The sequence below is a fragment of the Natrix helvetica genome (assembly GCF_964273705.1).
Source record: "Natrix helvetica genome assembly, chromosome: 5".
Classification (NCBI taxonomy): Eukaryota; Metazoa; Chordata; class Lepidosauria; order Squamata; family Natricidae; genus Natrix; species Natrix helvetica.
Genome location: NC_138551.1, coordinates 75,302,259 through 75,319,110, shown reverse-complemented (window position 1 = coordinate 75,319,110; position 16,852 = coordinate 75,302,259). Strand labels below are relative to the sequence as shown.

Genomic DNA, 16,852 nt, shown 5'->3' with positions numbered 1-16,852 from the left:
AACCCTAATCCCTGTTTTACTATCCTCCCACTGAATTTTGTCTGACACTCTTTCCAGCTGGCCAATCATAGGCCAAGGGGGAAAAAAAGCACTTGATGTTGGGTAGTCATTAGCTTTGCTTCATGGAAAGAATTTGAAGAGAGACTAACACTAACATTAGGACTATAACTTGAATGAGAAAGGATTATTATATAAATAAAAATATGCTTTATTTAGGAAATAACATGGTGGTAGGAAATGGTGAATTATTTCAGTCTGCCTACTGCTAAGGAACTAGAGTGTGATCTATTATGGAATGAGTCAGGTGCAACTAAATCAGAAGATCAGAGATTCAGAAGAAAAAAGGCAATTGAATTGAGAGGGGAAGGAACTGATAATCTCGGCCTTTTATTTCTGGATCTTGTCTGACATTTCTATTTAACACTTCCAATGTTAGTATAAATAGTCTCTTAAGAATATCAGTTTAACCATAGGAAGCATGTTGCGTGGATACATGCAAAGTAAGGGTTTTTTTTTTAGAGAAGGAAAAGAAAGTTCTCTACTACATATGTTGTCTTACAGTGTAGAATGCTAATGTTTGCAAAGTTGAATTTGAACAGCTGGTACTCAAATCCCAAACTTGTTCATCACTTACCACAGGAAAGCCCCAAAGACAGAAAGATCTTCAATGCCACTGAGTGGTTGGAAAAGCTACCATTTGGAGGAAAAGGAAGGGATGTGGTAGTGGTGGAGGAGGAGGAAAGGTGAAACAATCTTGGAATTGGTCTATCAAATGAATATTGAAGAGGTCTTATTCATGATTATGTTGATTATTTCAAGTTGTCTAGATCTGGTCCCTGGGTCTATGGACTATGGGAAATAGATTAATCTAACACAAACAGGGTGCTTTAAAAAAAGGAAATTCCAAATTTGAAAAAGCAAAGATGTCAACTTACATAGAATTTGGTAGTCTTGTAACGAAGCCCCTCTGGATTTTATGTAGGACAAACAGGTCAGATTTTTCATTTAAAAAAGAATCAATGGACACAAGCTTGACATCAGGATTTGAACAAGGACAAAGTAGCATCAAAGTGCTTTAATCTCCAAGGACACTGCATTACTGATCTCAAAGTTTCACTGGCTTAATGCTGCATTCCAGCCACGATCATTTTAGTATGTTACCTAAATTTTCCAGATGTCATTGCTTATCTTAGATGTTCTTGAATTGTCCTGTGGTTTTAGACTGAGCCTAAAATTGTTCTTGTATTTTGCCATTAATAATAGCCTACAACCTTAATACTAGCTGGTTATTCATTTCATTTACAAGACATGCCGAAAGTAAAGCTTTATACAAAAGGGAAACTTAACCTCCATTGCCCTCCAGTAGAACAAAACCATTCATACTTTAGCATTTTAAGCAACAAATATTTTTTGACATTTTGTGAGTATTTCCTGCATCTGAGTGACCCAAACTGGCTTCTCAATAGAGAAAAAGGCAGGAAGTAAATGTTATTTTAGCAACTACCTCTCTTCTAACTTTCATTTGCCAAGATACCAAGTTTATTGGACTGAGAAAACACACTATGTTGTCAATGTGAACCATGGCTGTTAGGTTTCTTCTTGTGCAGAGAAACTATTTTGAGTTTTCTTGCTTTAACTGTGAAAAAACAAACAATTTTGATACTTTGAAGTATCTGTGATTCTCTCAGTGTTGTTTTTAACTCTTATTTCAGTCATTCTTAATTATCTTCAGCTCTGCTTTTAATGACTTTGATATTCATATACCCAGTATATATTTATACATGCATTTCCTAGTACACACATTTTTGTCCAAGCAATGTTTTAGTAACAATATATACATACATGTGTGTGTGTGTGTGTGTGTGTGTTTATGTATGTGTGTGGTTAGAGCATGTACTATGTTGTAAGTTTCTAAAACCTGAAGATTTCAGCATCTATGGGGATTTCAGAATTTTTTATATGATCAAGTTTCAATTTGCGGTATTTGTCTAAAGTAATAATAACCTTACTTCTTAAAATCCTTGTATGGGCCTCAATTTGCAATAAAGCATCCAATTAGCATTAAAGAAATATGTGGTTATGGAAAGATACCTACTTACTTTTAGAGAAACAATTAAGGAGCCAGACTTCCTTATTGAGTCTATGAGAGATGACAAACATTGCCCCTGGATTGGGAAACTACTCAATCAGATGTCAGACAAAGGAGTTTTGGGATTTTTTTGTTGTTTTTGTTTTGACACATTGGAGATGATGGGCAGAAATAATTTCCATCAAAGAAATCAGGGAGGAAGCTGAGATGCAGTTCCTTCTGCTGGGTCCTGTGGCGGATTGGAGAAGCTGTGAAAGCAGGGACAGGAAATGATATTGTTTCTGATGTCTCAACACTGCTGTTGTTTAGGGAACATCATTGAAAGCTTTAGGTGGTTAATCTGCAAACTACACTTTCAAAGTGGTTCCATTCGCTTCTGCCTCTGGAAAGGATAATATAAATCCCCATTTTCTGCAATGCTGTGAACCACAGAAGTGCTTACAAAATCTTTTTAGTAACTTTTGCAATAATTTCGCACCTTCTCATTTTACTACTACTACTACTACTACTACTACTACTACTACTACTACTACTACTATTATTATTATTATTATTATTATTATTATTATTATTATTATTATTATTATTATTATTATTATTATTATTATTATGTTAATCTTTGGTGAGATACACAGCCTTTGGGGCTGGTTGGTAGCCTAACAGCTCGAGTCTTAACCAAGGACCTAGGAACTGTTAAGGTAACGTCGGAGGATATAAGTTGTTCCAAATAGGGTGAGAATGTTTGTAGAGTCAGAATGTTCAAGTCAGGTAAATTTAGAATTTTCAAATAGCGAGGTAGCCCTTTAGGTATTGTTTCAAGGCCTCCAATTACAATTGGGACAACACATGATTTCTTTTTCCACAGTCGCTCAATCTCAATTTGCAAGTCCCGGTATTTTGTGATTTTTTCTTGCTGTTTATCTTCAATTCGTGCGTCACCAGGTGTTGCAATGTCAATGAACCATACTTTTTTCTTCTCAATTATTGTTATGTCAGGTGTGTTGTAGGCCAAGTGCCTGTCAGTCTGAATTCTGAAGTCCCACAAGATTTTGCCTTTCTCATTCTCTAAAACCTTCTCAACTGATGGTCCCAGTGGTTTTTGCTGTACTCAAATCCAAATTTTTGGCATAATTTCCAGTGAATAATCTTAGCAATGCAGTCATGGCATTGTAGGTAGTCAGTTTGTGAAATTTTGCTGCACCCATTGATCAAGTGGTCGACTGTCTCATCTTTCTCATTACAGAGGCGACATTTGCTGGTGGTGGTAACATGTTAAATTTTTGCCTTCATGCAGTTTGTGGCTAAGGCTTGTTCTTGAGCTGCCAAAATAAAGCCTTCTGTTTCTTTTTTCAGTACTCCTGATCTTAACCAGTTCCAAGTTAGTTTTTGGTCAGCTTTGCCTTCAATACTTTTCAAGTATTGGCCATGCATAGCTTTGCTTTTACAATTTTCAGCTCGTTTCTCAATTATTTCTTTCTTATATTCAGCTTTTAACTTAGTTGTCTTCAAAAGGCATCCTTTATTTACTTCCTTAATCATTGGTTCTTCACTTTTCTGGATGTAATCATTCAAGCTGTGTCTTTCTTCTTCCACAGTGTGGTTTACTTGTAGGAGTCTTTGACCACCCTCTGCTCTTGGTAGATACAATCGGTCAACATCACTTTTAGGGTGCAAAGCATGATTCATTGTCATAAGCTTTCTTGTTTTTCTGTCCAGATTGTCCAACTCCATCTGGGTCCAGACAATTATTCCTGCAGAGTATCGAATTACAGGTATAGCCCAAGTATTTATGGCTTTTATGATGTTTCCTCCACTCAGTTTGGACTTTAATATCTTGCGAATTCGTCGAATGTACTTGGCTGAGGTTAATTCCTTGACTTTATTATGCATTACATCAGAGGCCTCTAAAATCCCCAAGTACTTGTAGCCATCTTCTGGTTTTACTGCCTTTATCACTTCTTCATTCTCAAGTTGTATTCCATCATCTTCTAGGACCTTGCTTCTCTTGGTTGCCATTGTTGCACATTTGTCAATTCCAAACTGCATACCAATGTCTTGGCTAAATTCTTTTGTGCTTTCAATTAATAAATTCAGTTCAGTTTTTGTTTTACCAAACAGCTTCAAATCATTCATGTACACCAAGTGTGACATTTTCAGTCCTTTCTTTGCAAGTTCGTATCCACAGTTCATCTTCTTCAAAATGATTGTCAGTAGAAGCATTGAGAGCATAAAAAGTAGGGGTGAAAGGGAATCACCCTGGAAAATGTCTCATTTAATTTCAACTTCACCCAGTTCTTCTCCATTAGCCATAAGCTTGATTTTCCAGAGGTTCATTGAAGTTTCCATGAATGTTTGTATGTTGCTGCTAATGCCAAAGATTTTCAGGCATTTCTTGATCCAGCTGTGGGAAACTGAATCAAACGCTTTCTTATAGTCTATCCAAGCCACGAACAGCTTGGTTCGTCTTTTCTTTGAATTCTTTAGGATTAGCTTGTCAATCAGCAGTTGGTCCTTTGTTCCTCTTGAATTTATGCAGCATCCTTTCTGTTCTACAGGAAGCAAGTCATTTCTTTCCAAGTATCCGTAAATTTGGTTTGCAATGATACTAGTAAGGAGCTTGTATGTTGTTAGTAAACAGGTGATTGGCCTATAGTTTCCAGGGTCCTTTCCTTTTTCTTTATCTTTTTGGATCAAAAATGTCCTTCCAGTTGTCATCCATTCATCATTGTCAGCTGTTTTTAAGATCTGGTTCATTTGGGCTGCCAATCTTTCCTGCATACTTGTAAGTGCCTTTAGCCAGAAACCATGTAGCTCATCTGGTCCAGGTGCACTCCAATTCTTCACTTTTCTTGACTGCCTTTGCACCATTTCTTTTGTTATTTTCATATCTTCCATTTTATGCACTTTAATAGAATCCTCAACCTGCTTGATCCATGTAGTATTGCTGTTGTGCTTCTTGTTGTTTTCGCACAAATTCTTCCAGAATTTCAGAGCTTTCTCTTTATCAGGCTTTTCATTTGTTGTTACTCCATCTCCACTTTCTAAGCTCTTATAAAACTGGTGCTGATTTGCTCTGAACTGTGAGTTTTCCTTGAACTGAGTTACTTGATTTTCATACCGTTTAATCTTTTCAACAATGGCAACATTGCTTATCTCATTTTTATCTCATTTTAAAAATGTTATTGTCCTATTAATTGGGTTTGTTTTTTGGATATGTATCTAATTTCTTTTTAACTTTCGGGATATGTGTTTTTTAATATTGTACGCCGCCCTGAGTCCTTTGGGAGAAGGGCAGCATATAAATCCAATAAAGCAAACAAAACAAAAAAACAAACCCTCTGCTTCAGCTCTTCAATTACTACCATAATCTCCTTATTCTCCAAATCGTATCTTTCTTCCAGGCTGCTTTTGACCTGCTTGTTCTTTAGCTGACCTTACCTTAAGTTCTTCAAGTTGCTCAAGTCTCCACGAAATTTTTTGATCTTCAGTCCCAACCGAATTTTCCACTTAGGCTTTCCTTTCTTGACTCTTTGGTTCCTTTGTATTTTCAAGCCCAATTCTTTGGTGGTTATGAAGGCTGCTGCATACATCAGCTGGTTTGTTTCAGCTAATGTAATGGTTTGAATGCTTTGCACAGCCTCATTGACCTTTTTTAGTACATTTCTCAATTCTTTCCGGTTCACTTGGTTCAGCTTTGGCAAACGTGTTCTTTCAGCATCTTCCATTTGATGCTTTATTTTCTCAGCTAATTGAGCACTATCTGTTGGTGCTTGCTCTTCAGTGCTTCCTTGTTCTTTATCTTCATCCATTTCAGCAGCCTCTTCCTCCCTTTCTTCCTCAGTTTGCTTTTGAGTCTGCAAATCATTCTTGATGTTATTCTTCTTTGTTGGTATACTCAGACCATTAATTGCTTTTTCTTCGATTCCTGTTAATTCTGCTGTAGTGAAAAATTTGTGGCTCAGAATTACATGTCTTTGATCCATTAGCCTTTGTTCACTGATATCACAGTCCATGTGGTTCACCTTCCAAATCTGATACATTCGTTTTTGAAATCCACATTTTTCTGGCTCAGACTGATAGTAAGCTTCCATAATAGAGATGTTTTCTTCCCTAGTCCAGATTTTTCGCTTTTTTGCTTTTTCTTCCAGTAGCTTGTCAGCTCCATGCCCTGGTTGCCTAGCAGAGGGAGCTGAGTCCTGTAGCTCATTTTGCGCAGAATGCCCAGGAGCCATAGCATCCAATGGAATGACGGTTCGCCCGTTAATCCGGGCGACAGTTCAGCCAGCATAAATTTCATTTTTCTCATATTCACCATGTTTGAATGGGTTGTGGAGCAAATTTTGTCTGGCTCTTCACCTAAGACCTGTCTGATATGGTTGCACCTGTTCAGCATAGCCTTTAGGATCACTAGAGCATGCAAGCCCCTCCACCACGACAAGGTAAAGCTCCTCGGAGGGGTTGTTGTTGTTGTTGTTGTTGTTATTATTATTATTATTATTATTATTGTTGTTGTTGTTGTTGTTGTTGTTATTTACTTTATTCATTAAACATGAAACTCAGCCAACTGAACATTCAAAAATGCATTACAAATACCATTGAATGGTGCTAATGGTTGATACGATTTGCTGCCAGCGTCCTAGGTATCAACCAAGAACCTTCTTAAAATATAAGATGTTCCGAATTTTTTGCAGTTCTGCTGGTGCTATTGCAGGAAGCTGCAATTTGTTGATGTATCGTGTAAAATTCTTGGACATGGTGCCAAGTGCCCCAATGACAATGGGTATCACTGTTACATGCTTCATCCATAGCCGTGTAGTTTCCTTGGCCAGGTTGCGATATTTCATTATTTTTTCTAGTTCTTTTTCTTTGACTCTGGCAACTCCTGGAACAGCGATATCAATAAACTGTACACTTCAGCCCTCTACAACCGTGATATCGGTTGTGCTCCAAATGACGATCTGTTTGTATTCAAAAGTCCCACCTTCACCTTCTCATTTTCGATAACTTTTTCCACTTTATGTTCCCATGACTTTCTGGATACAGGTAAATCATATTTTTTACATAATGACCAGTGAATTAATTTAACAGCTCGGTCGTGTCTAGCTTTGTAATCAGTTTGTGCAATGTTACTGCATTCACATATTAAATGTGGAACAGTTTCGACTTTGTTATTGCAAAGTCGGCAGTGGGTTGTCAGTGGATTTTTGTATCTTCGCTTTCATGGCATTAGTTTGTAGTGCTTGTTCTTGAGCAACCAGAATTAAACCTTCTGTTTCTTTCTTGATGGTTCCCATCAAGTTGTCATCACATTTTCCTTCAATGTTTTTCAAGTGCTGTCCATGCAAAGCTTTGGTTTTCCATCTATTTAATCTGTCATCCAGCTGTTTTTTCTTATATTCTGCCTTTGTTTCTGTTGTTTTTATGCTGTTCTCCGTTTTCACAGCCTGCAGTAATTTTCCTGTACTTTGGTTCACATAATCATTCAAACTTCATTTTTCTTCTTGTACAGTTTGATGGATTTGCAATAGCTCTCTGTCCTCTATTTTTCTTGGCAGGTACAAACTGTCGATGTCACTTTGTGGATGTAAAGCGTGGTACATATTCAAAAGTTTCCGTGTTTTCCGGTCCATGTTTTCCAATTCAGCCAAAGTTCAGTTGATGATTCCAGCTGAGTAACGTATCACTGGAACTGCCCATTTATTAATGGCTTTAATTATGTTTCCAGCATTCAGCTTTGATTTTAATATTTTGCGGACCCTCCTGATGTATTCCTTTTGCGTTGACTCTTTGACTTTTCCATTAAGATGTTATCTGCTTCCAATATGCCTAGGTACTTGTAACCATCATCCTTTGCTAATGTTTTCACTATATTTCCATTTCCCAGTTCTATTCCTTCTGTTTCTTCCATTTTTCCTCACTGCATGGATAATATAGCAAATTTTTCAAGTCCAAAGTTCATTTTGATGTCACTGCTGAACAGTTGAAGTATATTGAGTATTGATTTAAGTTCAGTGGGACTTTTTGCATACATTTTTAAGTCATCCATGTATACTAGATGGTTTATCTTGCCATGTTGGCTTGAGATTTGGTATCCCAGTTTTGTGTTTTGTAGGATTATTGTCAGTGGAATTAATGCAATGTCGAACAGTAGTGGTGAAAGTGAATCCCCTTGGAAGATTCCTCATCTGATGTTGATTTCACCAATGTTCTCCCCATTTGTTGTTAGAACATATTTGCTTTCAAAAATGTACAGATATTTTTGCTGATTCCAAAGTTTTCTAGACAGGTGTTAATCCAGCTGTGGAGTAATGAGTCAAATGCCTTCTTGTAATCAATCCATGCCATATTTAAATTTGTTTTTCTTCATTTTGCATTATTATTATTATCATCATCATCATCTCCTCCTCCTCCTCCTCCTCCTCCTCCTCCTCCTCCTCCTCCTCCTCCTCCTCCTCCTCCTCCTCCTCCTCCTCCTCCTCCTTTGCGTCCTTATTACATTTATCAGAAATTATTAGTAAAATCTCACAAGATTCCCAGAGAGGAGGAGAGAAAGGAAGTTAGATCCAACAAATCCAGAACAAATGGTGAGATTTGAAATATTCAAATGGCAGAAGCTATATTAATGCGGAGATGTCTTCAGGGTTTCTCCTGGCTTCTGGTATCTCCAATTTCTTCCTGAAATTGGTACCCACCTTCCTGAAATTGGTATCCTCTACTCTGAACACCACAGGTCAAAATCTGACAGATGATAGATGTGGCATCATGATCCAAGCTTTGCCGCTTTGGTACATGTGGTCATAGTGTATGCATATTTAAAAGAGGTGGGGCTTGGACTGCAATGTCCATCATCCATCTTGCGAATTTTGACCTATCCATGGACACTCTCCATCAACTCTTTTATTTCAGCAGGGTTTACTTCCAATTATGGAATCTGAATCTGCTTTAAATTATTATCTTTGATTGCTTCAAACTAAGACATTTTCATGAAAAGCTATATTTGAAAGAGAAGATTGAGGTCAAGTCTTCAACAAGGTAGCAATTATTCTACTTTTGGCTCTGGAAATTTATTCAGAATCTATTGTTCCACATTCTCTGGCTAGTGGAAGCGAAAAGAACATGTAATGGTACATTGCAGGACATGGTGTTAAAGATAGCCACGAGCAAAATATTTAGTGGGTTAGCAATTGTGTTTCACATTTATCACAATATAAAGACATATGCTCATCCACTTACAAGTTTGAAACTTTCTGCCTGCTCTAAATTGTTAATAACCCTTTGCCCTGTTTCCTATCTTTCCTGCTTCAAGGATGCGTTTGAAATCCTGGTTGAAAACTATGAATTCAATGAAAATAAAGAATTTTGCCTTGCATTTGGAAGAGCAGCTTCTGTGCTGAAGTATCTTCCATTCACTGTAGTTCGAGTGAATAACATTGAAGGGCTGCCCTGGATGGGAAAACAAGTCAAAGAAGTAATTGAGGTATGTCATGTGAGATGCCCCATAATGCTTTTTGAAAGCATTCCCACTCAGAAACACCTATCCAGGATTCCTTTGTGCCCATGTTGGTCTTTCTCCTCTCAATACAGATAATCCTTGACTTATAATAATTCATTAGCGGCTGTTTAGAATTACAATGGCACTGAAAAAAAATGACTTATGGCTGGTTTTTGCACTATGACCGCATGGTGCAAATTAGGGTGCTTGGCAAAAGGAATGTATTTATAATGGTTACAACATCCCAGGGTCATGTGATTGCCATGTGTGACCTTTCCAGCCGGCTTCCGATAAGCACAGTCAGTAGAGGAAGCTGGATTTGCTTAACAACCATGTGACTCACTCAACAACTGCAGTGATTGGCTTAAAACAAACATGGACCCAAACGGTCATAAAACCAGTTGCAACTCATTTCACAACCATTTTGCTTACCAACCTTAAATCTGGTCCCAATTGAGGACATAGTCAAGGGCTATCTGTATTCATCTTGTATAAAACTGTGTGGCGGGAACAATAAGATATACCACATGCAAATGTACAGATACAGATTAACAGAGTTGTAAGGGACCTTGTAGGTCATCTAGCCCAACCCCCCATCCAAGCAGGAGACCCTACACAATTTCTTTTTTTTCTGTTAAAAGTTTTATTTTTTCCTTTCTAGATGCATTCACAAATATACATTCTCGTAAATACTATTAACCTTTATCTATTGACATCTAGCATTTATCACAATCAGCTTAAAAATATAATAAACACAACTGGGTTTGCTTTCTTGTCGCCAAGCATCTCCATCTTATTTTGCAATAACCTTATTCCTTCTTTCTTCCCGACCTCCCTTCTCTACCTCCTTACAATACAATACAATACAATACAATACAATACAATACAATACAATACAATACAATACAATACAATACAATACAATACAATACAATACAATACAATACAATACAATACAATAGTAGAGTTGGAAGGGACCTTGGAGGTCTTCTAGTCCAACCCCCTGCCTAGGCAGGAAACCCTATACTGTTTCAGACAAACAGCTATCCAACATCTTCTTAAAGACTTCCAGTGTTGGGGCATTCACAACTTCTGGAGGCAAGCTGTTCCACTGATTAATTGTTCTCACTGTCAGGAAATTTCTCCTCAGTTCTAAGTCTTCTTTTCTCCTCTCGTTCTTCTTTTCTTCCTCCCCTCCCTCTCCCCCACTCCTCATTTCTTCTTCTCCTTCTTGCCCTCTCTCCTACTCTCATTTCCCCTCCCTTGCTTCCTCTCCATTACTCTTTTTTCTTTCGACCCTTCACCATTTCTGACAGATGGCATCCAATCTCTTCTTGAAAGTTTCCAGTGATGAAGTTCCCACAACCTCTAAAGGCAATTTCTGTTCCATTGGTTGATTGTTCTCACTGTCAGAAAATTCCTCATTTCTAGGTTGAATCTCTCCTTGTTCAGTTTCCATCCATTATTCCTTGTCTGGCCTTCAAGTGCCTTGGAAAATAGCTTGACCCCTTCCTCCCTGTGGTAGCCCCTCTAATATTGGAACATTGCTATCCTGTCTCCCCTGGGATATAATGCTGGGATTCTGATCTAGATCTGATCCCTGACATAAGAAAGAAGATATTTAACATGTTGCACCTCAAACATTGCATGTAGTTCAGCTCTCTCTGGGTACAAGGGAGAAAACCTTTGTCTCAAGGCAATAACATCCCTCCCACCACTTAGCAAGAAACATTAGAAATCCCTCCCATTCTCTTTTCGAAACAATATCATTTCATTGTGTTAATTTTTGTTGAGAGTCTCTAGGAATCGCTTTTGTACCAAAGCATTAAAATTAAAGATACGTAATTACAAAACAGCCCCTTCCCCTGATCACTTTTAGCAACAAACGTATTTTCCTCTTTGCAATGTGGATGGATGTTAAGGAAGAGGAGGAGGACACTATAATTAAATGCTGCCTAGAATCGCTATTTAGATTCTCCTTTTGGTTTATTGTGCAACAGTATAAAGCTCAGCAGCATTTTAAAAAATGCCTCGCATGCTTATCTTCCAACAAAACCAACAACACTAAGTATGTGTAAGGGTTCAGCCTGAATTTTAAAACAGGACTGCTAAAGCACTGAGAGGCTATTAGAAGTAATTAGATTGCAACATAAATACCACAGAAATGTGTATAAACCTGCACAAATATGTCTCTCCTATGCATTCAGGATATATTAGAAGAAGGGGAGAGTTCTAAAGTGAAAGCAGTGCTAAACGATGAAAACTACAGATCAATTAAAGTAAGTTGGATTTTGCTTTTCATTTTGACAGTTGCCAAGGGGTGTATATACATTTTCTCTGTGTTTCTTCCTCTGAGTCTGCAGACAGGATTACAAGGAAAAAGGAAATCTAACCCTGGTTTGGTTGAGAAGAAAATACAGTGGCAAAGAAATTTGCCATCCCCTTCCCAAATTGGGTGCTCTTCAAGTAAACTAATTGGTTTTGAATTCTGAAAGCATAGAACAGAATAGAATAATAGAGTTGAAGGTACCTTGAAGGCCATCTATTCCAACCCCATGCTCAAACAAGTGACCCTATACCGAATGTCTATTCTCAGTCATCCAGGTCATGGTTGTCCCAAAAGTGGTTTTTGCAAGAGGCAACTGGATTTTTTCTGGTTTTTCTTTGAAGAGGTTTCGCTTCTCATCCGAGAAGCGTCTTCAGCTCTGAAGAAGAGCTGAAGAAGCTTCTTGGATGAGAAGTGAAATGTCTTCAAAGAAAAACCAGAAAAAATCCAGTTGCCTCTTGAAAAAAGCACCTTTGGGATATGTCATCCCAACACATTATTACAATACAGTGTACAGGTAGTCCTCAACTTATGACCACAACAGAGCCCAAAATTTCTGTCGCTAAGTGAGACATTTATTCAATGAGTTTTACCCCATTTTATGACCTTTCTTGCCACAATTGTTCAGTGAATCACTCAGTTGTTAAGATGCTTGTTAAATGAATCTAGATTCCACATTGCCCAACAGAAGGTTGCCAAAGGGGATCACATGATCTTGGGACACTGCATTTGTCATAAATATGAGTCAGTTGCTGAGGTCTGAATTTTGATTACGTGGACATGAGGATGCTGCAATGGTTGTAAGTGTGAAAAATGGTCATAAGTCACTTTTTTCAGTGACATTGTAACTTCAAATGGTCACTAAGGAAATTGTTGTAAGTCAAGTCACCTGTAATGAATATTGGACATCTGAAAATTCTGCTGGACATCCTTCAGAAATGTAATTAGTTAATGACAAATGACTTTGATACTTTACTTTTCCAATCTTAGGTATATGAAAAGTATGTGTGGTGCCAGTGAATGGAAATCTAGCATTCAAATTTAACCCCCTCACCCCTATGTGGGATATACTGAGTGATTTTTAGATGGCTCATTATTCCGGTCAGGCCTGAAGCTTTCTTTTGGATCTTTGGCCTGCCACACTTTCTATTATTCTACTATGCCTTTTTCTATTGTGGGAAAATGGGAGGGGGGATTGTACAGAATTACCTATTGTGTAGCCAAAACAAAATTCTTTCTAGTCATCCTTTGCCCTTGCACCTGACCGGACCTGGATGGGTGGAACTGCCAGCATGCCAGTGGGAGATTGGATCATGTGATGGAATTGTGGGTGTGGGGCAAGATCTTGAACTTTCAACTAGGTGGTGAAAACCGGGAAGCTTCCAGATTCGGGTTTTCCCAGATGTGCCAACATGGCTCTCTTAATAAATTTGTTACTTTGAGCAATACGTTGCCTTGGACTCGGATTTATTTCTGGATGCTATTTGGAACCCTGACAATTTCTCCGAACAACAGGATTGTTGTTGTATTCATAAAATGACTGAAGACCCTACACAGGTAAATTCCAGTTTCTAGACGAAAGATGAGATACAAAGCTTACAATAAATATTTGTCCATAGCATGGATTTGAGCACCTGGACACTGGAGAAGCTTTGATCCAGATGTCAAATATAAACCTCAGAATCTGCTCTGAAAGCCTACTTCTTTGAATGAGTGCATTTGTAATCCACGGTGTTCTTTGTTCTAAATGAACAGCAATCCACACATTTAATGAATAATTTTTCAACTGCCCAACATCTATTGAATGAGACAAGATACAAGTGTAGTAATTAATTAATTAACCATTTCATTTATCTGTTGCTAATTGTGCTAACAGAAGCATATAAATCATCAGGATTTAGCCTTAATTTTAAGTCCATTTAGTTGGCTCATTTAAGCCTGATTTCCAAGTAAATTTGTTTAGGTTGAGTTTTAATTGCACATAAAGTGATTTACTACAGGAAGATGGCCATGAAGAAATCCAACTTTACTGAGAGTGTTTTAAAAAGCACATAATTTTTCTGAGTGATGGAAAAGTTTAATTTTGTTTCCTTTTCTGCCACGGATAACTCATGCTTTATAAACCTTATTCTGACCATTGTGCAAGAGCTAATAACAATTCTGTGAATTGTCATGATCCTATTAACAGAATGCTAGAGAATTAATTCATAAGAATTTAAGTAATTTTTGACAAATGAGATTACAAAATGTAATAGCTCTTCCTCACAAGCACCATGCTTTTCAGAAAGAATAGATAATTTCACTTGCTGTATCTAAAATGACAAGCCATACATATCCCAGAATCATGCTTTTCTTTTCTTTATTGTTTTTGCATTAATAAATAATCTTCTTGGAAATGCAGGATAAATTAGCATGACCCATATTCAAAGCTTGGAGATTCAGCACAAAGGAAGATTTAAATAGGCCTTTCCAGCCAGTTCTAAAATTCAATGAATTCAATTACTTGCAATGAAACTCTGAGAAACAATCCATTTACAAGGTGGCACATACATAATAGATGCATTGATCGTCTGAGATATCAGCTTGTATGAAGATCATTGCTTTGTTTTCTCAACAGCTTTCTAGGATCAGCTAGTCTCTAGTTAAAGCACCAACAAAACTTTATGGTTGGGAGTCCTGATGGCATAGTGATTAAACACGGCCCACAGGCTGTAGTTTGATCCTGACAGAGCTCAAGATTGGCTCAGCCTTCTATCCTTCCGAGGTTGGTAAAATGAGGATCTAGATCAGCGATGGCAAACCTTTTTTGGCTCACGTGCCATAAGTGGGGGGAGAGCAGGGGAGTAGTGTGCGGGCGTGCTGCACCCATAATGCAATGCGTGAACCCCCAGTGCACATGCGCAGACTACAAGTGCTCCCCCCCATTTTGGCATGCTTTTTTTTGCCCTCCCCAAGCTCCAGAGGCTTTATAGGAGCCTGGGGAGGGCGAAAACAGCCTCCCCCGCCACCCCAGAAGCCCTCCGAAGGCTTGAGGGACCTTCAGGATGCTTCCCTGAAGCCTCCGGAGCAGTCAAAATGAACCTCCGAGCAAACCGGAAGTGACTCCGGTTTGCTCGGAGGGTCGTTTTGAGTGCTCTGAAGGCTTGAGGGACCTTCAGGACGCTTCCCTGAAGCTTCTGGAGCAGTCAAAACTACCCTCCGAGCAAACCGGAAGTCCGTTCCTGAACTTCCGGTTTGCCTGTAGGGCCGGGTTTTTTTTGCGCTTCGGAGGCTTCAGGGAAGCTCATGAAGCCTCCGGAGAGCCTCCGGGGGGCGGGGGAGGCTCTTTTCGCTCTCCCCAGGCTCCTATAAAGCCTCTGAAGCCTGGGGAGGGTGATAAATGGCTTTTGAAAAGGGTGAACTCAGCTGGCCAGTGCGCACATGCACACTGGCCAGTTAACAGGGCAGCGCCTTGCGTGCCCTGACAAATGGCTCCACGTGCCACCTGTGGCACGCGTGCCATAGGTTCGCCATCACTGATCTAGATTGTTGGGGTTAGGGTTATGCTGACTTTGTAAAGCACTATGGGGTGGTATAGCAGTGTAAGTGCTATTGTTGTTGCTATTTATTTGCTCTAGGAGAGAGCTACCTCATAGAATCGTGATGGCTATGTTTTTTGGCTCCCATGCCAGAAGCGGGGGGAGCGCAGGGGGCGTCATGCATGGGTGTGCCACACCCATAATGCTATGTGCATGACACCTTTCCCCAGGGGCACATGTGCATGCGCGTAACCTGCAACCCCACACTTCTTTTGGTCCTTTTTTTTCACCCTCCCCAGACTCCAGAGGCTTTCTAGGAGCCTGGGGAGGGCGGAAACAGCCCCCCCCACAGGCCCTCCGGAGGCTTCAGGAGCTTCCCTGAAGCTTCCAGAGGGTGAAAAATGGACCTACGGGGAACCCGGAAGTTCGGGAATGGTGACTTCCGGTTTGTCCCTAGGGCTGTTTTTTGGCCTCTGGAGCCTTCAGGGAAGCCTGCTGAAGGCTTGGGAGGGTGAAAAACGGACCTACGAGCAAACCAGAAGTCTGTTCCTGAACTTCTGGTTTGCCCATAGGGGCGGTTTTTTTGCGCTCCCGAGGCTTCAAGGAAACCTCCAGAGGGCGAAAAACGGCCTCAAAAGAAAGCCAAAGTCAGTTGGCCAGCGCGTGCATGCACGCCATAGGTTCGCCATCAAGGTCTTAGAACATGATTTTTACCAAAACCGAGAAAAAGGGAAAAGGCTTAAAAACCTCCTTTTTTGGGTGATGTATTTCAGAAAAGAGAGAGAGAAGACCTTCCAGGGAAGGCTGTTGTATTCAAGAGTAGGCTTCAAAAATTTTAGCAAGGGGTTCTCTGCCCAGTTGCTGGGTGGGCACGGCAATGGGAGGCTTGGCCTAATTGGCCTCCTGCACCACAGTGGTGTTGCGTGGCATTTTTGCCCTCTCTGGGCTCTGGAGGCTTTCCTTGAGCCTCTGGGAGGGCAAAAACGGCCTCCCCAGGCTCCAGAGGTCCTCTGGAGGCTGGAAACTGGTCCAAACTTTCAGTAGGCCCATTTTTCACCCTCCTTGAGCCTCCATACATGTCCTGCACTTACCTGCATCCAGAATGGGTTGCATGGGGACCCCTGGGAGGGCATGGCAGGGTGGGAGGAGCCTGCCAGGAGTGGGATTTGGGGGTTCTCTGAACTGCACAGAATCTTAGCTAGAGATTCTCCCAAATCCCTGCGAACCCCTAGCAGCCCATTTCAATGGATAGAAAGTGGTTCTAATTGGGACCCTTGATGATGTTACTCATCATCAGACGTGTTTTACAAACCCATAATTCTGTCTCTCTTCCCTAGTGATTTAGTAAAGTCTCTGTTTCCTTTTGTGCTCTTCCCCGCTTTTATTAATAAACGTAATATTTGCATTGCTGTTTAAGCTATAGCAAA

At 39.7% G+C, this 16,852-nt stretch overlaps 1 protein-coding gene across 3 annotated transcripts in view; it reads left to right on the top strand.

Annotated features, from left to right (window-relative positions):
• DNTT (DNA nucleotidylexotransferase) overlaps window positions 1–16,852 on the top strand; it is a 297,641-nt gene that overhangs the window by 129,121 nt on the left and 151,668 nt on the right. For all 3 annotated transcript variants that reach the window (XM_081954006.1, XM_081954005.1, XM_081954004.1), the window contains 2 exons: window positions 9,396–9,566; window positions 11,789–11,860. In XM_081954006.1, the coding sequence (XP_081810132.1) occupies window positions 9,396–9,566; window positions 11,789–11,860 (243 nt within the window). The remainder of the gene's footprint in view (window positions 1–9,395; window positions 9,567–11,788; window positions 11,861–16,852) is intronic.